The 21,104-nt window shown below is 40.6% G+C and overlaps 1 protein-coding gene across 2 annotated transcripts in view; it reads left to right on the top strand.

Annotated features, from left to right (window-relative positions):
* gabbr1a (gamma-aminobutyric acid (GABA) B receptor, 1a) overlaps positions 1-21,104 on the top strand; it is a 120,450-nt gene that overhangs the window by 6,719 nt on the left and 92,627 nt on the right. The window contains exons 1-6 of one of the 2 annotated variants that reach the window (XM_049582834.1): positions 95-967; positions 5,531-5,617; positions 5,891-5,955; positions 9,005-9,143; positions 16,511-16,696; positions 19,879-19,896. In XM_049582834.1, the coding sequence (XP_049438791.1) occupies positions 5,539-5,617; positions 5,891-5,955; positions 9,005-9,143; positions 16,511-16,696; positions 19,879-19,896 (487 nt within the window). In that variant the 5' untranslated portion in view covers positions 95-967; positions 5,531-5,538. Of the gene's footprint in view, positions 1-94; positions 968-5,530; positions 5,618-5,890; positions 5,956-9,004; positions 9,144-16,510; positions 16,697-19,878; positions 19,897-21,104 lie in introns of those variants that run through there. The other variant, XM_049582833.1, reaches the window with a different exon arrangement.

Genomic DNA, 21,104 nt, shown 5'->3' with positions numbered 1-21,104 from the left:
TTGTTTGATACCTTGTGGGACTTATTGTAGTGGTATATGTCAGGAGGCAGGTTAGGATGTGAATCTCTGTTTTACAGATGCAGGAAGAGTGCTGTTGAGAGACAGAGGGAGAGGTTATGTCTTCCTCAGCCTTCCTTCAATAATTCAGCAGATGTATAAATATGAAGCACGATGCGGATCTCAGAATAGATGACAGGAGAGGAGCAGAGGGTGGCGGAAAAGACACAAAAGGGGGAGATGAAGGAGGCGATGGGCTTTGATTTAATAGCTGACCAGTGTTGTAGAAATGACTGATTGTCGCTTCGTCGACTTAACTCCGAGAAGCTTTGGAAAAAGGCTTAACAATGTAGTCACTGTTAATACCACAGCGCCATATCTGCACCTCCATCCGTGTCTAGTCCTCCTGCCGCGATCTAATTATTAACGGTGGGATAAATCCACAAGCTTATCATAAACCCAAAGCCGCCTCGTAAGATTCATTGTGATATTTTACTGTTGTGGGCCCAGACCTGTTCCATCCTGGGAAGGAGGGAAAAGATACATGCGTGAGAGGGGGACTGTTACGCACGGTGCGTCTCCATCATGACGTCGTGAATTAGCTCAAGATTGTAAGAGTGGGGGGGAGAGGAGAGGAAAAAAGGAGGGGAGTGTGGTGAATCGGTGTTTCGTCGTTTATGGGGGATGCGTTTGTATATAGTGCATGTATATTTTTTTGTATGGATTTTTTGTCATTTCTTACCTTTGCCATGCGTAACTGCAATACATGGAAAAAGCCCGAGTGATTTTGTTGTTGTAACATCCTGTTTACGAACGGAGCAGCTTGCACATTTATAGCCATATTAATATAGCCATAAAAAATCGCTGTAAAGATGCATATTTTTACCAAATAATCCGACACTGGGCTTTCCCTGGCGGATCCACCCCGGAGGACGTACTGTTATCTTGACTGAGCGCATCGAAACTAATAGTAAGTACACATGCTACAGCTTTGCTTCAGGGGGGCTAGATGCTACTATCACTGTAGGTCGTGATGTTAGACCCCATTTATTCAGAAAATGCTCCATTTCCCATGCAGATAATCTAGACAGATGCCAAATTCGTTCTTCATTTTGTATGCAAAGGCCATTCGTTTTCGATGGGCACAGGCCAGATTTGTTTTGAGTTCCTTCTTGCAAGAATCACCGCATTAAAGCTTTAAGAAGAGACGATACCAGGGGGGGGATTTCGCACCTTTAAAACAACATACAGCCGCTTTCATGACGAGATATGTTATTCCAGACGCTACTTTTGGGAGCCGTTCATATAAGGACTATACGGGCTTGTTAGTGTGGTCGGCCTTCCTCTACAGGCCATCACGGATTCCCTTGTCAACAGCCGACAAGTAACTACCGGTAGCATACGGTTGGTGGCACCCTTACTGTGACCCTCACGTCTCAATAGTTCATGCTCAGCCATGCACAAAACACAGCATCTGAGTCTATGTGTGTGTGTGTGTGTGTGTGTGTGTGTGTATGTGTGTGTATGTGTGCACCGTGTGGCCCTGCTCAGAGCTTGGAAATAGCCACTATATGCTTCTCAATATGAAGCTGTGTTTGGTGCTGAAATGGACCGGATCATCCCTTTCCCACTGCAGCTTCCGGCATTATAAACACACAAGGAAGTGGGCAGTGTCTGTGCAGTATCAGAGGTGGATGTGGATGGGGCTGTAGGTGTTTTTGTAACGAGGCTGCGGTGTTTGGGAGCAGAGGAGGCGCTGTCCGTGGTGCTGAAGCCTTAATTGCATTTCAAGCTCGAGGCTAGTCGGCTGGCCCCCTTCTTCCTGTCTGCTCAGTGCCGCTGCAGCCACACTGCTGATGGAGTTAGCTGGCTTTACGCTGGATAGGCTGCTTCATCCGCGCTACGCTCACTCGCACAGTTTGCTTTTATCCGGCTCAGTGTGTGTGATCGCTGATATTAATGACTCCTGCTGGGGGGCCCCCCCCCCCCCCCCCCCCCACCCTCTTTTTCTCTCCACTGCCTCCCCCTCCCCTTCATCCCTCACAGGACAAAAGCACACACTGTACGCAGCCAACACACGCGCCCCCACGCACACACCAACACGCGCATAATACACACTCTCTGGTGGTGTCTACCTCCTGCATGCTTCTTGTCAGTGAACTCTAAAAATACACTGGATAATGCTAATGAAGTATCCAGCAGAGTTTGTCTGTCTTCCACAAGCAAGCCTCGCTGCCATCTGTCTCCCTCACTGTGGTGCCTTTGCTTAGTTATGCCCCCAACCACCCACCAACTCCACCACACACACACACACACATACATACACACACTAACCCCCCTCCACCCTCATACTGCCTTGTTAAGTGTACGGATGTGTTTATATTTGTGCATGTGTGACAGCCTCATAAAGCAACATTTATTATTCAAGATTGCAAATGAGGAGCTATATATAGAGTGTTTAGCATTGATACAGTTGGTTGTGTTTGTGTGTTTCCCTGCCTGCCGGCACTCGAGGCGCTGTGGCTCACGGGACTCGAGGGTCTTTTGACTTTTTACTGGTTGGCATATCTCACTCATTCAGCACTCATGAAATCTGCACGTTAGGCAGCAAGTGTGGCAGCTAAGTGGACTGTAGTTCCACCATCCTTGTAAAGTAAATAGTCTTTGTACTCATGAACTCCTATTAAATTAATGGACTAGGTTGCCCATCCATGGGGACATTATTCACTGTTTGTTATTTGTTGATATTCTAGTTATTATTTATTGATTTAAAGAAGTATTTCATGGATGGAACGATGGTCTTTCCATAAAACTTTTAAAATACTTTTGAAATTGGTGCTATATGACCAGAGAAAACAGAGGAAAAAGGACAGTGGTGTGTGCTTTTCCTCAAGAGATAGAAAACCTACAACTACCAGAATGCACTGCGCCGCACTGGACCAATAAATGCTCCCGCTGGTGGCTGATTATTGCAAACTTGGCCATGTTGACATCGGAAACAATATGGCGGCAGGCTGGTGACAAAGAGCCTGGTCTCACTCTGAAGTCAGTGTGAGACACCAACGAAAAAGGCATCCTTTAACCTTGGCATGATACGCAGCGAGTTGCCGTTAAAGTTTAATGGCACCTGGCGGCATCAGGGGGAAATGCGGTGGGACAAGGACGAAAGTTAAGGCAGTGAATATCTGAGTGGGGCGGGCGGAAGTAGTGGTAGATTTGGCCAACAAACCCCGGCTTTCCCCTGAGAGAGCGGTGTTTGCGACCCGTAAGATTCTACAGCCAAACCCTGTTCTTTATACCTAAACCTAACCTAACCGGCTTTGTACTGACGTAGTGTGTTCATTTTGAAAGAGACATAAATGTGAAATTTCTTGTAAAAATGAAAGTGCATCTTGAAAGAAGACAATGCATGTAACAGGCAGAACTTGACACAGTGTCCCAAAACATCAACAACCAATACACCCAGGGTACCTTGCATGTTGTATCTGGAATTGGAAAGTCCATGACCAAGCACGTCAATATGTGACGAGATCGGAGTGAGAATGTGTTGTAACAAATTATCTCAAATTACAGTTATCTTGGTTCATACTTTATCAGCTCTGCTCAGTGTTACTGTTTGATCTCAGTATTTTCAGCCTCCATTTTTACAATACCAGAAACAGTACGGCATCTGCTTTTTATTCAAAATCCTCGTATTACAGCCAAAGAGTGCACTAAAATATGTAGTCAAAACATACAGCAACATAATCTTGGGTTATATTTGATCAGCACTGCCCAGTTTTACAGTTTGATCTGAGTTTAGTCTGAGTTTGAGTTTGAGCAAGACAGACGGATGGGTCTTTTATAGTTTCCTTGAGGGAAATGCAGAAGTACAATCTGTAGTTCAAGCAACATCCCGAGAGCCAGTGAAAACTGTTGAGCCGAGAGATGAGCAGGGAGATCTGTGTGTTGGCAAGATGGAGGGAAGTTTATCACAGTTCATTTACATGTTTCTTTATATTCCTACACATTGTCATTGTACAAAGCTGGTTGGGAATCAGCAAAGTATGCCTTTAATTGTAGATATAGGGAAACTCCTCCAATTTAGTCTGTCTTGGGGAGCACTACTGCAAATATGAGGAAAAAAAGTTTCATAAATCCTTGTGTGACTCCAGAGGCAGGAAGTCTTAAAAATAGAGTGGTGCAGGAATGAGTCCTAAAACCAGGAAATGAGTTAGCATTTTAGCACTCCCGGATCCCTCGTCTCGAAATCAATGGGTTTTTGGTTAGATGCCTGAAATAAAGTCTGTGGTTAGCACAAGCTTAAGAGACTTTCATGTTTTGTTCTACGTCATAATATACGTCAGTGAATACCCCTCATGGGAATTTTGAAGCTTTTAGGTGTCTCTTAAAAAAGGCGGTTGCTAACAAGTGGCTAAATGAGACTACAGAACACGGCTTTACAGCCTTGTGTGGTGTGACGGAGAAGTCATGTTCGCTTTTTACTTCTTGCGATTGCATTTATGCTTCAAAAATCATATAGTGTGGTAGTGTTGTTCATTTGTGGAGATTATCTTGCTAAGTATTATACACTTTTGTTTGCCACAGAGCTTATTTCCTGCAATAATCCAAAATCTGATGGAAAAATCCCAGTGGCTTTTTGACAAGGTAACCAGGAGGATGTTAACTTCTGTGTCAGGCTATAAAAAGACGTCTTCCCTGCAGCACTCTATTGCCTGAAGTGATGCCAACGGTCAAGTTGCATTGTGGGCAATGTAGGCCCCAAGTTTTGACAAGGAAGAAAACTGCATTGAATTAAAAATATGACATCTGCTGCAACAATTTTATCCTTTTCATTCATGAGTCTGACAGTGTTAGCATAAAGGAGTGCAATGCTAAATCTATGGAAAATTCTTCCAGCGTTTCCCCACCAGTGAATGGGTGTGTTGGGTCATTATGCCTCTAAAATCTGTCAACACACATAAACGCACCTCTCTGCCTGGCAATGGAGAGCTTTTGTGTTCACGCTCTACAAGCTGTTCCGGACACTTTCCTGTTCTGACATGAGGAAAACTTTGAAATCTACTGAGTCTGCCTTGGCATGAAATGTTTCTATGCGCAGCCTTTTTGCAAAAAAATATCAGTGCCAGCCATCAAAACCTGAGCTGAAACTTTGTATACAGGGCTTCTGAAAGGAAGCCAAGCTGGCTATCAACTGAGCCTGGCCTGTCTGCACTGTAAATACAAATAGAATCAGGGAGAGGAAAGTGGACTCATCTTGCAGCTCGTCCTCTCTGTGCACAGTCAGGCAGGTTGAAAAGGGAGCATTCTTTGCCAAAAAGTTGATGCATCCCTTTTTAGAAGGACGGACAGCACTGGAGCGAAAATGACTGTATCTGTGGAGAGTGTAGCATTAATACTGTAAGAATGTTTTCTCAGTAACCCTTTTCTTTTTGTCTCCCGTTTCCTACTCTGTATTTCTCCAAAACCCCCAATTTCCCCGTCACACTTCCCTACTTTTAAAACCTTTCTCCCCCTCTCTTCTCTTTTTCAGATCCAGAGATGGCACGACTATTGTTTCTGATTATTCTCTATGCTCTTCCATCTCTCGTTGTGCCCATACATAATTCATCGACTGGAGGTAATTTGTGTGTGTTTGTGACTGAGTATGTGTGGAAATCTGTTTGTGTGTGTGTGTGTGTTTATAATATGCCTTAATGGACAGAAGTAACTCTGCAGAGATTGCTAAGTGACCTGAATGAAGCGCTGTAATTTGAGCAGCGAGGAAGGCATTAGTTAAATTGACAATATGTCATGTTGCTGTAATATATCTACATTATTGGAGATAGAGCTTTTGCCTCTTTGCTCTTGCCGTCCTTCATTCTTCTTCCTCTTCTCTGTTGTTTTTTTCCAGGCTGCGCTATCATCCGGCCTCCCAGGGATGGGGGGATCCGCTACAGAGGCCTGACACAAGAACAGGTACAGAGAATACTGTTAGTGCTCAGGATCTAAATTACAGAACCTCACCTGTCAAATTAAACACATTAAAGGAAGACTTCGCCCACAAAATACCCATTTGTATATCAGTTAGTCATGCCGTGTTGCCTTGAGTTTGTGACGTAAACGTTTTCTCGTACATCTCCACGGAAAATGGTGAAAATATTGATTTGTTGATTGATTGAGGACCATGTTTGACTATAACAAAACTATATCAAGACAAACTCTCACACAACTTGTACAATATTCATCCAGTTGATACTCAGTACTTCCCAAACACATGCATTTTCATCAAAACCTTACTACATAAATCCCGAAAGTGAAACTTATCTATATTCTCATCAAGGCCAGACTCTAATACTAAGGTTTTTAGCAAAAATGCACGTGTTTGGGAAGTACTGAGCATACCACTGGATAACTGAGACTGGCCGCTTTCCGTGGAGGCATGCGAGGAAGTTTTCTTCATTGATTCAAGATAACACAGCATGACTGACTGATATACAAATGGTAAATTTGCGGGTGAGGTATTCCTTTAAATTACACTTTCCTTGTAGATTTTCAAAATAAAAAGCACAGAATTGGACGTATAAAGCAGCGCTCAATGTTTCTGCTAATCAATGTATAAACTTTAATAAAATTTGCGAAAGTAACATTGATAGCTGGTGATTATTACCTCGTATGAAGAGGGATATTTTAGCTAATGATATCATAATAATGACTGATGATGTGACAACGTGCAGAAAGAATAGGTGTCACAATATCAGCTGACATTATTATTACACCATCAGTCAAAAATAAGTTGCATCAGTGCATCTAAAACTCAAAGGAATAGTTTGACATTTTGGGAAACACCACACACTGCATGAAATCAGTGGACGTTGCTGCTGTGATTTGTGGGTTACCGTTTTGGATCCTCCTGCTTTATTGTCTGTTCAACTCTAAATGGGGCTGTAGTTTACTGACTGAACACAATTTTGTATTTAAGAAGACTTGAAACTAGCGATTAAGACTATAAACTCATTAGGTAAATGTGCCTTAAGCCGGGTACCTGCAGGTATCCAGCATGTGAGGTTGTATTTTGCCTTAATTTGATTTCTGGGTTCAGTTCAGTTAACAAAAAACACGCTTGTTGTATCGTGGGTGTTGGGTGATGATTAAAATAAAATGAGATGATGATGATAAGAATTTAATACAATGTTTTGATGTTTGAGTTTATTTTATTACAGTTGATTTTCTACTGTAGTCTGAGAGTCAATCAGACAAGGAAAGACAGGGATATCATGTACGTTGAGTGACAGACCTGTCATTCTGGGTTTCATTCTCCTCTGCCAATTCTGATTTAATACTTCTCCGCTCTCTAAACTCTTTTGGCTTTCTTACTTCTTATGTCATTACACATATGCGAACATAGTGTATGCATTAGAGTAGGCTGTGCACGAGAATACGGGACAAGTCATGTACTATATTGATTCAGTAAGGGACAGTGCATTTTATTTTTCAATACAGGACGATCCAGTGTTAACGCTGTACAGTGTGGGTGCAATGTATTCCTCTCTGTAGGCAGGCGATGGAAACTGTACCACTGGTTACAGTTCTGGTTGCATGTTCAACACGCTGTTGTTGAAGTCACAAATTTAGCTCAATCTGGTTGTTAGTAACGTCACAGACGCGGACAGCACAACAGGTACCAGAGCTCCACAGGGACATTGTAGAAAATGCTAATTGATTATGGTTTAATATCTGCTAAAGCAAAGCAGTATTTGCTGAACTGAGTGTGAATTACTTTCGAAATGAACTTCTGTTTGCATTATCATTCCTACAGCAGCACCCTCAGGAATAAGGTGAATACAACTGGACGTCTTTTTGCTACCAGTGGAGTCGCTCTTTGCTGGCCATTTAAAAGAATGCAGGTTTAAGGCACTTTGTGTTGGCTTCACTTTATAGAGCCACACGTTACATCCACTTCTTTTATACATTCAGTGAGAAATGTGCATATTTGCTGTCTTGCTGAGACAAGACATTTGATTCCAATCTCATGTCTGTGCAGTGAAATGAAGGTTCAGCCAGCAGCTGGTTAGCTTGTCTTAGCACGAAGACTGGAAATAATAGCAAGCAGCTAGCCTGGCTCTGTCTGACTGTAACATAATCTGCTTACCAGCAACTTTTAGGAGACATAATGTTCTGGTTGGTGAGCTTTATGGGCAGAATTTACGATTATGCAAGTATTGTTCATTCTCCTCCTGTCCTACTTCACTGAAAAGTCCATCCTCAGTATGTGCACACTGGAGGTTTCAGGTTTCCACATCATACTGGTGTAAGGTGCATATTGGACTAGCTTGGGGCTCCAAATTAGCTGTGATGTGGCAAAATCATACTGATATGTAAATGTGTTAAACTCGGATTTAAGGTGAGCACAGAGAAACCTTTCCCACTTCGGCAGATGATGTAAAAAACAGACGACTCTGCACATACATTATTCTGCAAAGTGAAGCTCAATCATCCAAGTGAAGCAACAATAAGCAACATTTCTGAGTGGATGTGGGCTTTAAAGCTCACAAGACTGTCATAAATTCTACACTGCAGTAAAACTCAAATTAGAAGAGAGATTGATGCAGTTTCAAAGTATAAGAAAGACTAAAATCTCTGCAGCTGAGCTTTTCTAATGTTTGAAACCTGATTGCACCACTCTGGATGTGTGCTCACATGTTTCAAATACACATACAGTACGAACACACCTCGACATGAAATTGAAACATCAAGCGTGGGCCCTCCCACAGGTTTCCCTCCTCTCCCAGCCAGAAGGAAGGTGTTATTTAGAGTGTGACAGCCCATCAATTGAGACAGTATCGCCATAAAATCTTCTTCCATGTTGAACTTTATTGTCGCAGCCATATGGCATCAGAGTCTTCTGCACTGAGGCAGACTGAAGAGGGTCCCTGAGTGACTGAGAAAAACCTAGTATGAGAGCACATCAATCATAATAACTGTTTTCCCTTCTCCCAATCTCTCTCCATCCATGTTTCTCATACAGATCCGCAGTGTGCAGATCCTCCCTGTGGATTATGAGATAGAGTACATTTGCAGAGGAAACCGGGTGATCGTGGGACCCAAGGTCAGGAAGTGCTTACCCAACGGCACATGGACGGACATGACTCTGCACAGCAGATGTTGTGAGTCCTTTTTGATCTAATTCTCATCCCCTTTGTATTCTGTCCTCTACCTTTCCCTCATCTTACCACAAATGTCCCTTTGCAAAACTTTTCTACTGTATACTAATCAGTTCTTAGATGTTCTGTCCGGCTAATCAAGGTCAAATTAAAGCCACAGTTACAATAAAATAATAAAATACTGTGCAGTCTTCACTCTCACTTCTTAACGCCGGGGATTGGGGTCATTTTTATCCACAGTAAAGTAAAGAAATCTTAAATGGAGCTGACATGAAATCACACCACAGCCTTTTCTAGTGGTGATTTCCTTTATTACCTTCCATTATTTTTAACTTCCACTTGGAGCAGAAACAAGTTGTGAACACAGCATTGCCTTTTAACGAAGTATTTCACTGCTGGAAGGATAGTCTTTTAACAAAACTAGGCTGTCTATGCAGTAACAATAACCAAAGAAAACAGTGGAAACGTACTGTGACATTCGCTTTTACTAAAGAGGTAGAAAACCAACAACTGCCAGAATGCACTGCACTGCACAGGACCTATATACTCTCCCGCTGGTGGGTGACATAATCCAAGCTATTAGATCAGTGCTGCTTAATTTTACAGTTTGATCATCTCACTCTCTCAATCAACCTCTCTGCTCTTTGTCGCCATGGTGGCAGGCATACCGACATGTTGAGGTACAATCTGTAGTTTGAGCAACAGCCCTAGAGCAAGCGAAAATCCACCAGATGACGCAAAATCTGTATCCACTGCTCAGTATTACCGTTTGATCTCAGTTTGTTCAGCCTCCATTTTTACAACACCAGAAACAGTACGGCGTCTGCTTCTTATTCACAAATTCCTGTATTACAGCCAAACAGTGCACTAAAATATGCAGTCAAAACATAGGTAATACAGTAACATAATCTTGGCTCATATTTGATCAGCGCTGCCTAGTTTTACAGTTTGATCTGAGTTTAGTCCGAGTTTGAGAGAGCAAGACAGACGGACGGGTCTTTTATAGTTCCCTTGAGGGAACTGCAGAAACACAATCTGTAGTTCAAGCAACAGCCTGAGAGCCAGCAAAAACCTTTAAGCTGAGAGATGAGCAGGGAGATCTGGGAGCTGGTAAGATGGAGGGAAATTACCATAGTCTACCACATCATTATCATACAAAGCTGGTTAAACAAACAACGAAAGATCCCTTTACGTTGATATGTTGAACTTGTTGGCAAACAGTTGCACATCTAGCAGTTACGGAGCAACATTATCATTCATTTGAAGTCGTGATTGTGTCTTCTTGATGAATGTTTTACTGTCTTTCAGCTCTGTTTTTGGTCTCTAACAGCTCCTGAGAAAAATATCTGTCTCTTTCGTGGCTAAATTCTCCACTGTGTTCACCATTTAGTCTGTAACTGTGTCTGTCTGCCATTTGGTGCTGAACAAGTAGTGTACAGTTGATTTTTAGAGCTGTCTCTCTAAAAGCAGCTACCTGCTACAACTGAAAATGACACTATGAGAGCGGTGTGAGAGTGAAATCAAAAAGCCAACAGCTAAACAATGGGCTGAAACCTGATATAACGCTCTGTAAAGCCGAGGGGAGCTGCAGGTTCAGGTGATGATTCACTGTAAATTCATCACTATGAGCGACCCCTCTCACTTTGTTATTTGATACGTTGTTAAAATGTGGATTATAATCACTTTAACTGGCTTCTACTTTACTGGAATTAAAGGTCGAATGTCTAGGATTTAGCGGCATCTAGAGGTGAGGTTGCAGATTGCAAACAACTAAAACTTCTCACTTGTGCCAAGTGTGTTGGAGAACCACAGTGGCCGCTGTGAGAAGGCGAATAAACCTATGTAGAGCCAGTGTTTGGCTTGTCCGTTCTGGGCTGATGTAGAGACAACATGGCAGACATTGTGGGAGAGGACCTGATGTGTATGTAGACATAAACGGCTCATAAAGTAACAAAAACACGATTCTTATTTTCAGGTGATTAGAAACTAATGAAAACATAGTTATGAGTATTATATTACATTTCTGCCAATATGTCCCCTTAAATCCTACACACTGGACCCTTAAAGTAAAACTTGTAAAAGAAACATTAGTGAAATCAAATGTTACAATATAGAGGATGGTATGTTGTAAATATCGACAAATGACCACCAGAATCTTTTGGTTAAAGTCGAACTTAATTGTGGGAACAGTGTGTCTGACAGAATAATCTTACCTTAAAGGTCCACTAATCAGTAGGGCTGTAGTCAACCAAAGAAAATCTTGGTCGTAAAAGTCGTACATAATCTTCAACTAATCGATTAGTCGTTGGAAAAAAAAATCTGCACGTTATTTTTACTTCTGCAGTGGTGTGTCTGTGTCACTCTGCAGTTACACCTCCAAAACACTAGTCGGCGGTGGAGGACTCTGTTAAGTGCTGTAAAGTTTAGTTGATTCAAAACACACATTAAACACACATTAAACATTGCTTAATAGAGACAATTTCAAGCACAAGTACATAAATTGGCTTCACTATAAATCGCAAAATTGACAGATAAACACTTGTCTTTATCTGGACACATTTCCCCCACCAATACAACATGCTAACATTATTAGCACAAGTTTATGGCATTTTACATTGTATAAATTAGCCTAGCGTCTAGCGATCTTTTCCTCTTCTCATATAAAACCAGGAACGACAGCAACATTTAACAAAGGTAACGGTACATAATTTGGCTCCATTACAACTCACAAGATTCACTGACAAAACAACCGTCACACTAAACACGTTTTCCAAACAAAGACAACATGCTAACATTATTAGCGCCAGCCTATGGCATTTTACATTGTATACATTAGCCTAGCGACGCGCTGAGATTTCCTCTGCTCATATGAAGCCAGGATAAATCCTGAAGTATAAATCCCTGAAGGATAGAATACACACAAGGCTTAAAATGCTATTTTAGTGGAGGCTTTACTGTCTTCACGATTTATTGTTTCTTATCTGTGAAATAAAAGTAAATACAAGCTTCGTTTCCACTGAGGGACATAGTTTTAGCTTACAGAAACTGACAGCAGGTCTATGTCACCGCGACGCTGAGCGTAGGGTGGGCGAGTTCAACTTTCTGTCCCCATTGTCACAGGTAACTTAGCCTGCCCCCCCCGCCACAGGAAATACTGGATTAATCTTGGAAAGCTGTTGATGTAGCACTTTTCTCCTTATGAAAGTAACACGGACATTATTTGACTAATGAGAATTTGGTCGGACGAGAGCATAGCGACCAAATAATTGACAAGTCAACCAGGAGACTACAGCCCTACTAATCAGCTTTATTGGAGCTTTCAACCCAAATAGAATTATCTTCCCTGTCACAACATCGACTGGGAAGGTGTCATCACGTTATCAATCAAGCACGGTGGGCGACGAGAGAAAGATAAAGAAGGCCGTTCACATCCGACCCCAAAGATTGTCTTTGAATAGTGACCAGGGTTACATGAGGGCTGGATGATATGGGCAAAATCTAATATCATGATATTTTTGACCAAAGACTTTGATATCAATATTGCGACAACATTGCAAGGTTGAATATTGGTGCTTTCACAAAATATTCATACAGTACGATTTTTGATAGGTAATGTGGGTAAAAAAGACCAATAATAGAACAGCTGGACCATAATGCAGCATTTAAAACCAGGAAAAGACAACACTATCGATGTTACGATATCCAAAATCTAAGATGAATCTAGTCTGATATCACAGTATTGATATGATATGGATATTGGAGATGCTGTTTAAAACTTCAACAACGTTAGTAAGTGGACCTTTGAGCTGGGATTATTTTGTCGCACGTTTTACTTAAATGGTCACAAACTATTATCGTGAAATTCTCCCCTTGCTGTACTGCATGTGACAGGCTTGTAAACATACTTTCTGATCTGTGAACAGGATTGTAGTTTTGCTGTGTCCTGATTGCTGATTAGCTGTTTCGTCTGTGTACTCTGAGGTATGTGTGCCTGATGGACTGTATAAATAAACACATGCAAATGTGAACTTATCTGTGGTACCCCCAAAGAGAGTAGTTTGGGCTGATGCTTGCTGGGTATTGCGTTGGAGGGATTACATTTCGATTATGGTTACAGAATAAAGGAGGTGCCCAGTAGCTCAGCAGGTAGAGCAGGCCTCCCATGTACAAAGGTAATGTCCTTGCTGTAGCGGCCACGAGCTCGATTCCAGCTTGTGGCCCCCTGCTGTATGCAACCCCCCACCCAACACTGTCCTATCTAACAAAGGCAAACGAGCCATGAAAATAATCTTTAGAATAAAGGAGCTGGCTTGCTTAGCTTCCACGTGTATCAATCTAGTATCTCTGCATATGATATACAAGTCCATTTGTTGTTGTTTTTTAATAGCATTTAAGCTGTTTTACCGCTTCTTCATAGTTTAAATGTGTGTTGTTGCTGCAAATTGTCTGCAAACCGAAATGTCCTTACTGTACAGTAAGACTTGAATGTAATCTCTACTCAGCTCACATCTACAGTGCCTCTGCAAATACAGAGAATAAGGCCGGAGATCCAATCAAATCCCCCCTATATCTCCTGTTTTTGTTCTTTCGGTTCACATTTAACATCAGTGGAATTTATTTCTCCCAAGAGTACATTCTCTAAAGCAGGATTTTTGTTTTCTCTGGCTTATGTAAGAGCACAAGCTGCAATGTGCAGATTGGAGTTTTATTATGTGCTCACATGCTGGAAGGAAGATTCAACAAACTCGGCAGCTAAACAAATTATATTCAAGAGCTTTTGTCAGAAAACCAAACCAGGAGAAATGGAGGCTGCAGTGTTGTAGGCTAACATCACAAATGTGGGCTAAAATACTGTGTAGCTTCACGTATTCATTACTGTTAAGTAAACTAGTCGTTATTTGGGGCGAAAAGAGTTCCCAGGGTCGTTAAGACTGTCATGTATTTGGGTTAAATATGTGTGAAGGAAAATTTCCAGATGCATCCTGGAAATAGTACATTAACATATGCAAACATTTGTCAGAGGTAAAGCTACTCAAGACGCAGAAGTAATCTTCTCAGCCGCAGAGAAACATGTTATGTATCAGCCATTCATTTGTACTCTGTTGAAAAGCTCTGTATTTTCTCAGTAGAAAAGAAGAACCTTGAAACATAGGCGCCTTTTCTACCTAATGCTTTTGTCACAGAGGCTGGAGTTTGTAAATGCTTTACTAACAGCTAATCTTTTATCTGACTTGTGAAATATAATGACAAATACTCGAAAAACGAAGGACTTTCTCATCAACCTCAGCTTCAGGGTTAGTGCTAATTAGCAACACTCAAACATCAGCATGGCACACTGTCTTAGCATTTACCTCAAACTCTACTGTTCCTAAGTAGAGACTCTTTTGATCACGTTATCCTTTAGTAAAGCTGGTTTCCCCCTAAATTCAAATGTCAATTTCACCTGACTTGTCCTTTGTCCTTTTTTTTAAAAACTAATATGCTATGCTAGACAGTTTTACAACTTTGGTCATGATAAAAGCAAACTAGCTGAAAGAGCTTAATTTCAGTTTGTTAGTGGCTCATGAATAGTTTGGTTTCCATTCACATATTGCGCAAATTTTAAAAAGATTTTTTTAGGAAACTGGCAAACAAAAATGAGAAGTTATTTGCTTTTCCACTCACTTCTGTTATGTAAATGTTAGGAGTTCATCGAGATAAGCAGTTAGCAAACAACTGCTTATTTACACATTCAGCAGTTGCTGAGCAACGTTATCTTTCATTTGAAGTGGTGTTCAAGAGTTCAATCCCTTTCAGCTCTGTTTTTGGTCTCTACCACATTGTTTTCACACTCTCATTTGATTTAGTGGCATCTAGAGTTAAGGTTGCAGATTGCAAACAACTAAAACCTCTTCGATGTGCCAAGCACGTAGGAGAACTATGGTGGCAGATGCAAAAATGCAAATGTTATGCAAATACTGGGAGCCCATCGAGATAAGCAGTACGTGGCACTAAGTCTCCAGTCAGGTGCCACTGCAGAAGAAGAGGGCACAACGAGATGTCGAAGTTAGCGCCAGTCAAACCACAAACGAAGAGACCTGTATAGCTGCAGCCTTGTTCTGTTTGAAGCCTACAGGTCATGCCCTTACAAACCACGCCCACCTCCAGTACAAGCCAAACCCATCAACATGGTGGTTATTTGAACCTTGCCATAATGGCATTGGAGAGAATACATATGAGGCCAAACATAGCAATAATCCACTTTGGTCATTTACTTTATTCATTACACATGAAGTTGTGATTCACTTTTTAAGTAACAAGATGTAGCCCTTACCCTAAATTTAACCGCCTCTCTTTTAACCTTAAAGGGATAGTGCACCCAAAAATGAAAATTCACCCATTATCTACTCACCCATATACCAAGGGAGGCTCAGGTGAAGTTTTAGAGTCCTCACAACACTTGCAGAGATCCAAGGGGAGAGTGGGTAGCAACACAACTCCACCTAATGGAGGCTTACAGCGCCCCAGATTCAAACACATAATTGAAACCACAAAATATCTCCATACTGCTCGTCCGTAGTGATCCAAGTGTCCTGAAGCCCCGGCATAAAAAGCTGTTTGAAAAAATGTCATTTGAACTCTGTTTTTAGCCTCATTGTAGCCTGCAGCTCTAACTGACTCTCTGTGCATTCACGTGTTCACGTGTGCACGCTTCTAAAAACAAAGTCAGTGACAAGTTGGTAAACACATTGGAACATTTAGCAGCTTAGGAGCCAGATATTTCCCTCCTTAGTGGGTGGAGACCAAAAACAGAGCTAAAATCTGTGAATATTGGACGTGAATTCATCAACTACCCAGAAACATGAGTCTAAATTAATGTTAATGCAACACAGGGGAGTAGTGAACTCCATCTAAATAAACTAGTACATACTTAACTACATTTTGCAGTAGCTTGCTGGTGGTTCAACTACATTTATATTTGTGTAGTGATTTAAGTAGTTACAATACTTTTTTGTCATTTTAATTTGTGTCAGTTTGAACTTCTTTTTCTAAGTAGCTCTAATTCACCACATTAGATTTCCCTGTAGGGTACCTTTGCTGTAGTTCAACTCCTTCCTGTGTGAAGTCATTGGTAGCCTGCAAAGCTACGTTTTCAGAGTAGCTTCCCAAACACTGTGCTCATGTTCCCCTGGATGTATACTGTAAAGAAGCAACAGCTTGCATGTTTACCATCACATCTTTATAAGGCAGTCATATGTCAATGTTGTGTTTACAGCTTGTTCCGCTGCCCCCAGGTGGCCACAAAAAGTTAGCCAGTTGTAATGCATTTACCTTTCCATAACTCCCCATGTCTCTGCCTCCCTCTCTTCTGTGGCTCTTCTGGTTCCCAGTGCTGCTGTGCCCGCGGGTGTGGACCTCCCTAGAGAACGGCCGGGTGACGGTGAAGCCTCCTGGGCCGCCAGTGGAAGGGACAGTGCTCCATTACAGCTGCCACGCCGGCTTCATCCTGGAGGGCAGAAACATCAGCCATTGCACTAAACTGGGCAAGTGGGATGCGCCTAAACCCACCTGCCTCTGTGAGTTTCTAAACCAGTGCGACTAAATCAGATTTTACATTAAGCTTCCAATTACAGTGGAATCAAGAAAATGATGTTGCATGATGGGATGCCAATTACTGCCTATGGGGAGATTAAGCAGGGTAAAACAGACAGTGATTAATGACATTTACATTATCATTGCAGCCAGTCTAGTTGTAGAGAGTCAGGAACATTCATACCACAGTGACCACTGTGGCATAAATGTTCCTGATGTAAAGTCCATCATAGCAATAATAACAAATCAATTCAGAGATTAAGATGTTTCTGAAATTGATATGGCAGATGCCAGTGTCCTTAGCCAACAATGCTTTTACATCTGGGGTGTAAATAGCCAATATGGCGGGTGTATATTACTGTGCATCTTAGCGATGCCCCAAATGGGGCTATATTCAGCTGTTCTGCTGAAGTTTATGTACACAGTGTGCATTCAGCAGCTTTATACCTCCTAAAACTGCCAATAAGTCAACTAAATCTAAGAATAATAAGCCAGTGTTGACTCACACAGAACTCAAACCCCAGTCTCCTGTGTAAAAGTCTTGTCCTTGATCTTCTCACCCACCATGTCTGATTTCCTCCACGGACTGTGCTGCTCTTTATAGTGCGTCACCTAACTTGTGTCAGTACATTTGTGAGTTTTTACCACTATCATCTCTGAGGACATCTGAGATTGGCTGGCACTAGTCTTAACCCTGACCCCTTAGCCATACTCCCATGTGGATCCGCCCCCGAAGCGTCAATGTGACGAGTACTATTCAGTGACAGCACACAGTGGGATCCATAATAAGGTGTCGCAGGGGTGGGTGTAAATCAAGAGAGTAGGTTTCAATTCAACTTTGGGTGGGGGACACATGGTAAGAAGAGGTTCTGGGGCTCCTCCCCAAGGAAATTTTTAGCATCAAGCACATAATTTCCTGCATTCTCGTGAAGTTTTAAGCACCAATTTATGGCGGAAATGTCTTTACTGATGTAAAGAAAAGCATAAAAATCAGGCGACAGGTGATGATTTACTATCGTAGGATATAATGCAATAAGGCTGTCACGCATTCTGTATTGCTTTTGAATATGTATTCTCCTGTAAATCAACTTTTCTCATTTAATGTAATCCCTGCTGAGACAGCACACGTGTGGGCAAGGCATGATTTACTTTTCCAGTAATTTTTTGTGTCTTTTCTTTTCAGGAATAACTTCTTTAAATGTGCACATGGGACCTTTTCATATCAATGATAAATCAATTCATATTAATTTCATTTAGAAACCCCTGGACTCAAGTAGCTCATATGAGTTCTCAGCAACATTTCCGCTCATGTTTAAAACCTCCTGCACATAAAACATATCCCACACATCTCTGTTCTCTAAGAAGTCGACAGTTAAGTTTTAATATTTTGAGTAAAAAGTTGTAATATTACAAAAATAAACTTGTAATTTAGTGAGAATAAAATCATGTTTAAAAAAAAGGATCATGTGAATGGGTTGGGTCAAATATTGGTTGTGACATGTCCCTACCGTCCACATAAAAACCTACGTCTTAAGTATAAATTGCCGAATAGCTGCAGTGTGACTATTCTCACCCAGATGTGAATAAGACACTCCAAATTGATATTGGTGATTTATTGTGTTATGAGAATCATTTCTGTTTGCCGCCTCAGACAAGATTAAGAAAAAGATGTATTTCTACAAATTTACTGTCAGTTTTAGAGCTGAAAAAATTAGTCCGTTAATAAAACCGACAATTTATCCGCAACTATTTTCTTAAGTAATTGTTTCAGTCGATTTTTCAAGCAAAAAAATAAAATAAAGAATAAATAAAATGGCAATTGTTGTCTGGTTCCAGCATCTCTTAATCATTAATTACAGTAAACTGAATATTTTTGGGTTGATAAGATAAAATAAGTGATTCAGTACATTACCTTGGCCTCTGGTAAATATGTATATTTATATTTTTAAACTTTCTTCTGACATTTTCTCGTCAAAATTGGCTGGTCAGTTAATCTTTAATGAAAATGACTGTTAGTTTCAGCCCCAGCACGTGTATTTAAATCCCTAACTGATTTTTTTTTTTTGGCAGAGATGTATATTGTAATCAAATAAACAGAACACATCATGTGCCATTTCATCACACAAACATGGCTCACTTAGCTTCAGCAGCCTGCCTCACAGAAATGGGAACACGAGGCTTTAAAGATGATAATTACAAACACCTGCTCTCCCAACGGTGAAACACGGTTGCTAGGCAATAAATGATCCAACCAATCAGAGTGCGGTCCACAGAGGATAGTTCGTACCTTTGACACAGGCAGGTGAAAACCTGGTTTAAGTACGTACATGATAGGATAAATACTGAATGAATATAAGATGAGAGCATGAGTGGATATTTGTGATATCATCGACACCCATGAGTGTTCTCGGTTACAACAGTTGGCATGTCTAAAAGGATTTGTCCAAATTAGGGCAACCAAATGAGGATTAAAAAAAACACACGCACATAGATGAAACAAAGAACTGAAAGAAATGAGATTGCCAACTGGTCATCAGAGGGGTTGGCATGACAACCAATAAAGTTGCTATGGGAATGGTAGTATTAAAAGGGATGAAAGAGGGAATTATCAGCACAGTTGGACTGACCAACTGAAAGTAGGCGACTTATTGTGTAATAAAAAAATCTAGAAGACGTGTCAGTGCTTCATGATTCACTCGTATTTGTACCTATGATGCACTCTGATTATTTTAGTGTGTGTTTAATTCTTTGTTGTTGGTGCTTTAACATGTTCTGTGGTACTGACGCAGCGTAACTGTTTGAGATTTAAAGGTTTTTCTCTCTGTTTTAATAGCAAGTCTGTAAAGTATCATGGCATTACATAATATCTGCCACAGTTAGAGACCTCCTGCCAGGAAATGCCTGCTCAGCATGCAGCCAACAGTGCATCTCTCAGCACAGCTACAGTGATGTGTCACTGCCATCTAGTGGAGGGAAATCACTAGATTTTTGAGCTTCACTGCACCAAATCTTTACAAATTATACATTATAAAGGTGAATTATTCAATTGGAAGACATCAGGATTTTCTATCAAATGCTGAAGCAGAATAATCTGTTCTGTTTACACATGAATTGTGTTTTTTAATCAACTGTTCTTTTTCCTTCTTTTCATGTTTGCCGGCCAAAGATGACAGAAACTACACAGGTAGGAATCTTTTATTGTTATAATTGTATCCATGCTAACCAAATCCTGCTACACTGCAGTAGTTAATTAGTTATGTTCTTTTTCTTTAATTTTCAAATTTTGTCATGGACATTCGGGGTGGGAATCCCCCCCTCATGATGCAATAGTATTGGGATTTTAAATGTTTTGCGATATGCTGAGTGTTGTGATAATATATACTGCAATATATTGCAATTCCCCTTTTTTTCAACTGCAAGTTATGTTCCCAAATGAAAACTTTATCATTATCTGTTTTTATCCAGTACGATAAAGTCATTTAAGTCATTTTTATTGCAGCAATATATATATCTTTCATGGACTGAAAAAACAACAACAGTGAGCAGAAGCTTAATTTGTGTGTTAATGTGTCTTTACAGGACTAATGATCTATATAGCCAAAAAAATCATACTATGCTGTATCTATTTTTTTACCCCACCCCTTATAGACCTACAAATGCCAACATGAACTTATATAACACTAAAACACGATAATATCTGCTTGTCATCATTGGCTTTAAAAACAAAAGATAAGGTAAGATAAGATAGGATAGACTTTATTGGGTAACATTTTACTTGAAGGTATCGACATAAGGGTGACATGACACTGTCACGAACTTGTCATAAACATTATGTACATGTCATAAACATTTATGACTGCTGTCATTAAGTGTCATTCGATTTTTGTAATGACAAGTTGACATTGTTTGGGTTGTCTTGATTATGAGAAATTGACATTAATTAAAGTCACATTACCAGAAGTTGTCTTTGTCATGACAATTTGACATTAAATTTGTTTGGGATGTGCTTATAATGACAACTTGACATTAACCAGGATGACTTTACCAGAAGTTGTCTTTGTCATGACAACCTGACATTAACTAGGATGACATTGCCAGAAGTTGTCTTTGTAATGACAAGTTGACATTGTTTGGGTTGTCTTGATTATGACAACTTGACATTAATTAAAGTAACATTACCAGAAGTTGTCTTTGTCATGACAACTTGACATTAAATTTGTTTGGGATGTGCTTACAATGACAACTTGACATTAATTAAAGTAACATTACCAGAAGTTGTCTTTGTCATGACAACTTGACATTAAATTTGTTTGGGATGTGCTTACAATGACAACTTGACATTAATTAAAGTAACATTACCAGAAGTTGTCTTTGTCATGACAACTTGACATT

The sequence above is a fragment of the Epinephelus fuscoguttatus genome, linkage group LG8 (assembly GCF_011397635.1).
Source record: "Epinephelus fuscoguttatus linkage group LG8, E.fuscoguttatus.final_Chr_v1".
NCBI classification, from domain to species: domain Eukaryota; kingdom Metazoa; phylum Chordata; class Actinopteri; order Perciformes; family Serranidae; genus Epinephelus; species Epinephelus fuscoguttatus.
This window is presented reverse-complemented; position numbering and strand designations above follow the sequence as displayed.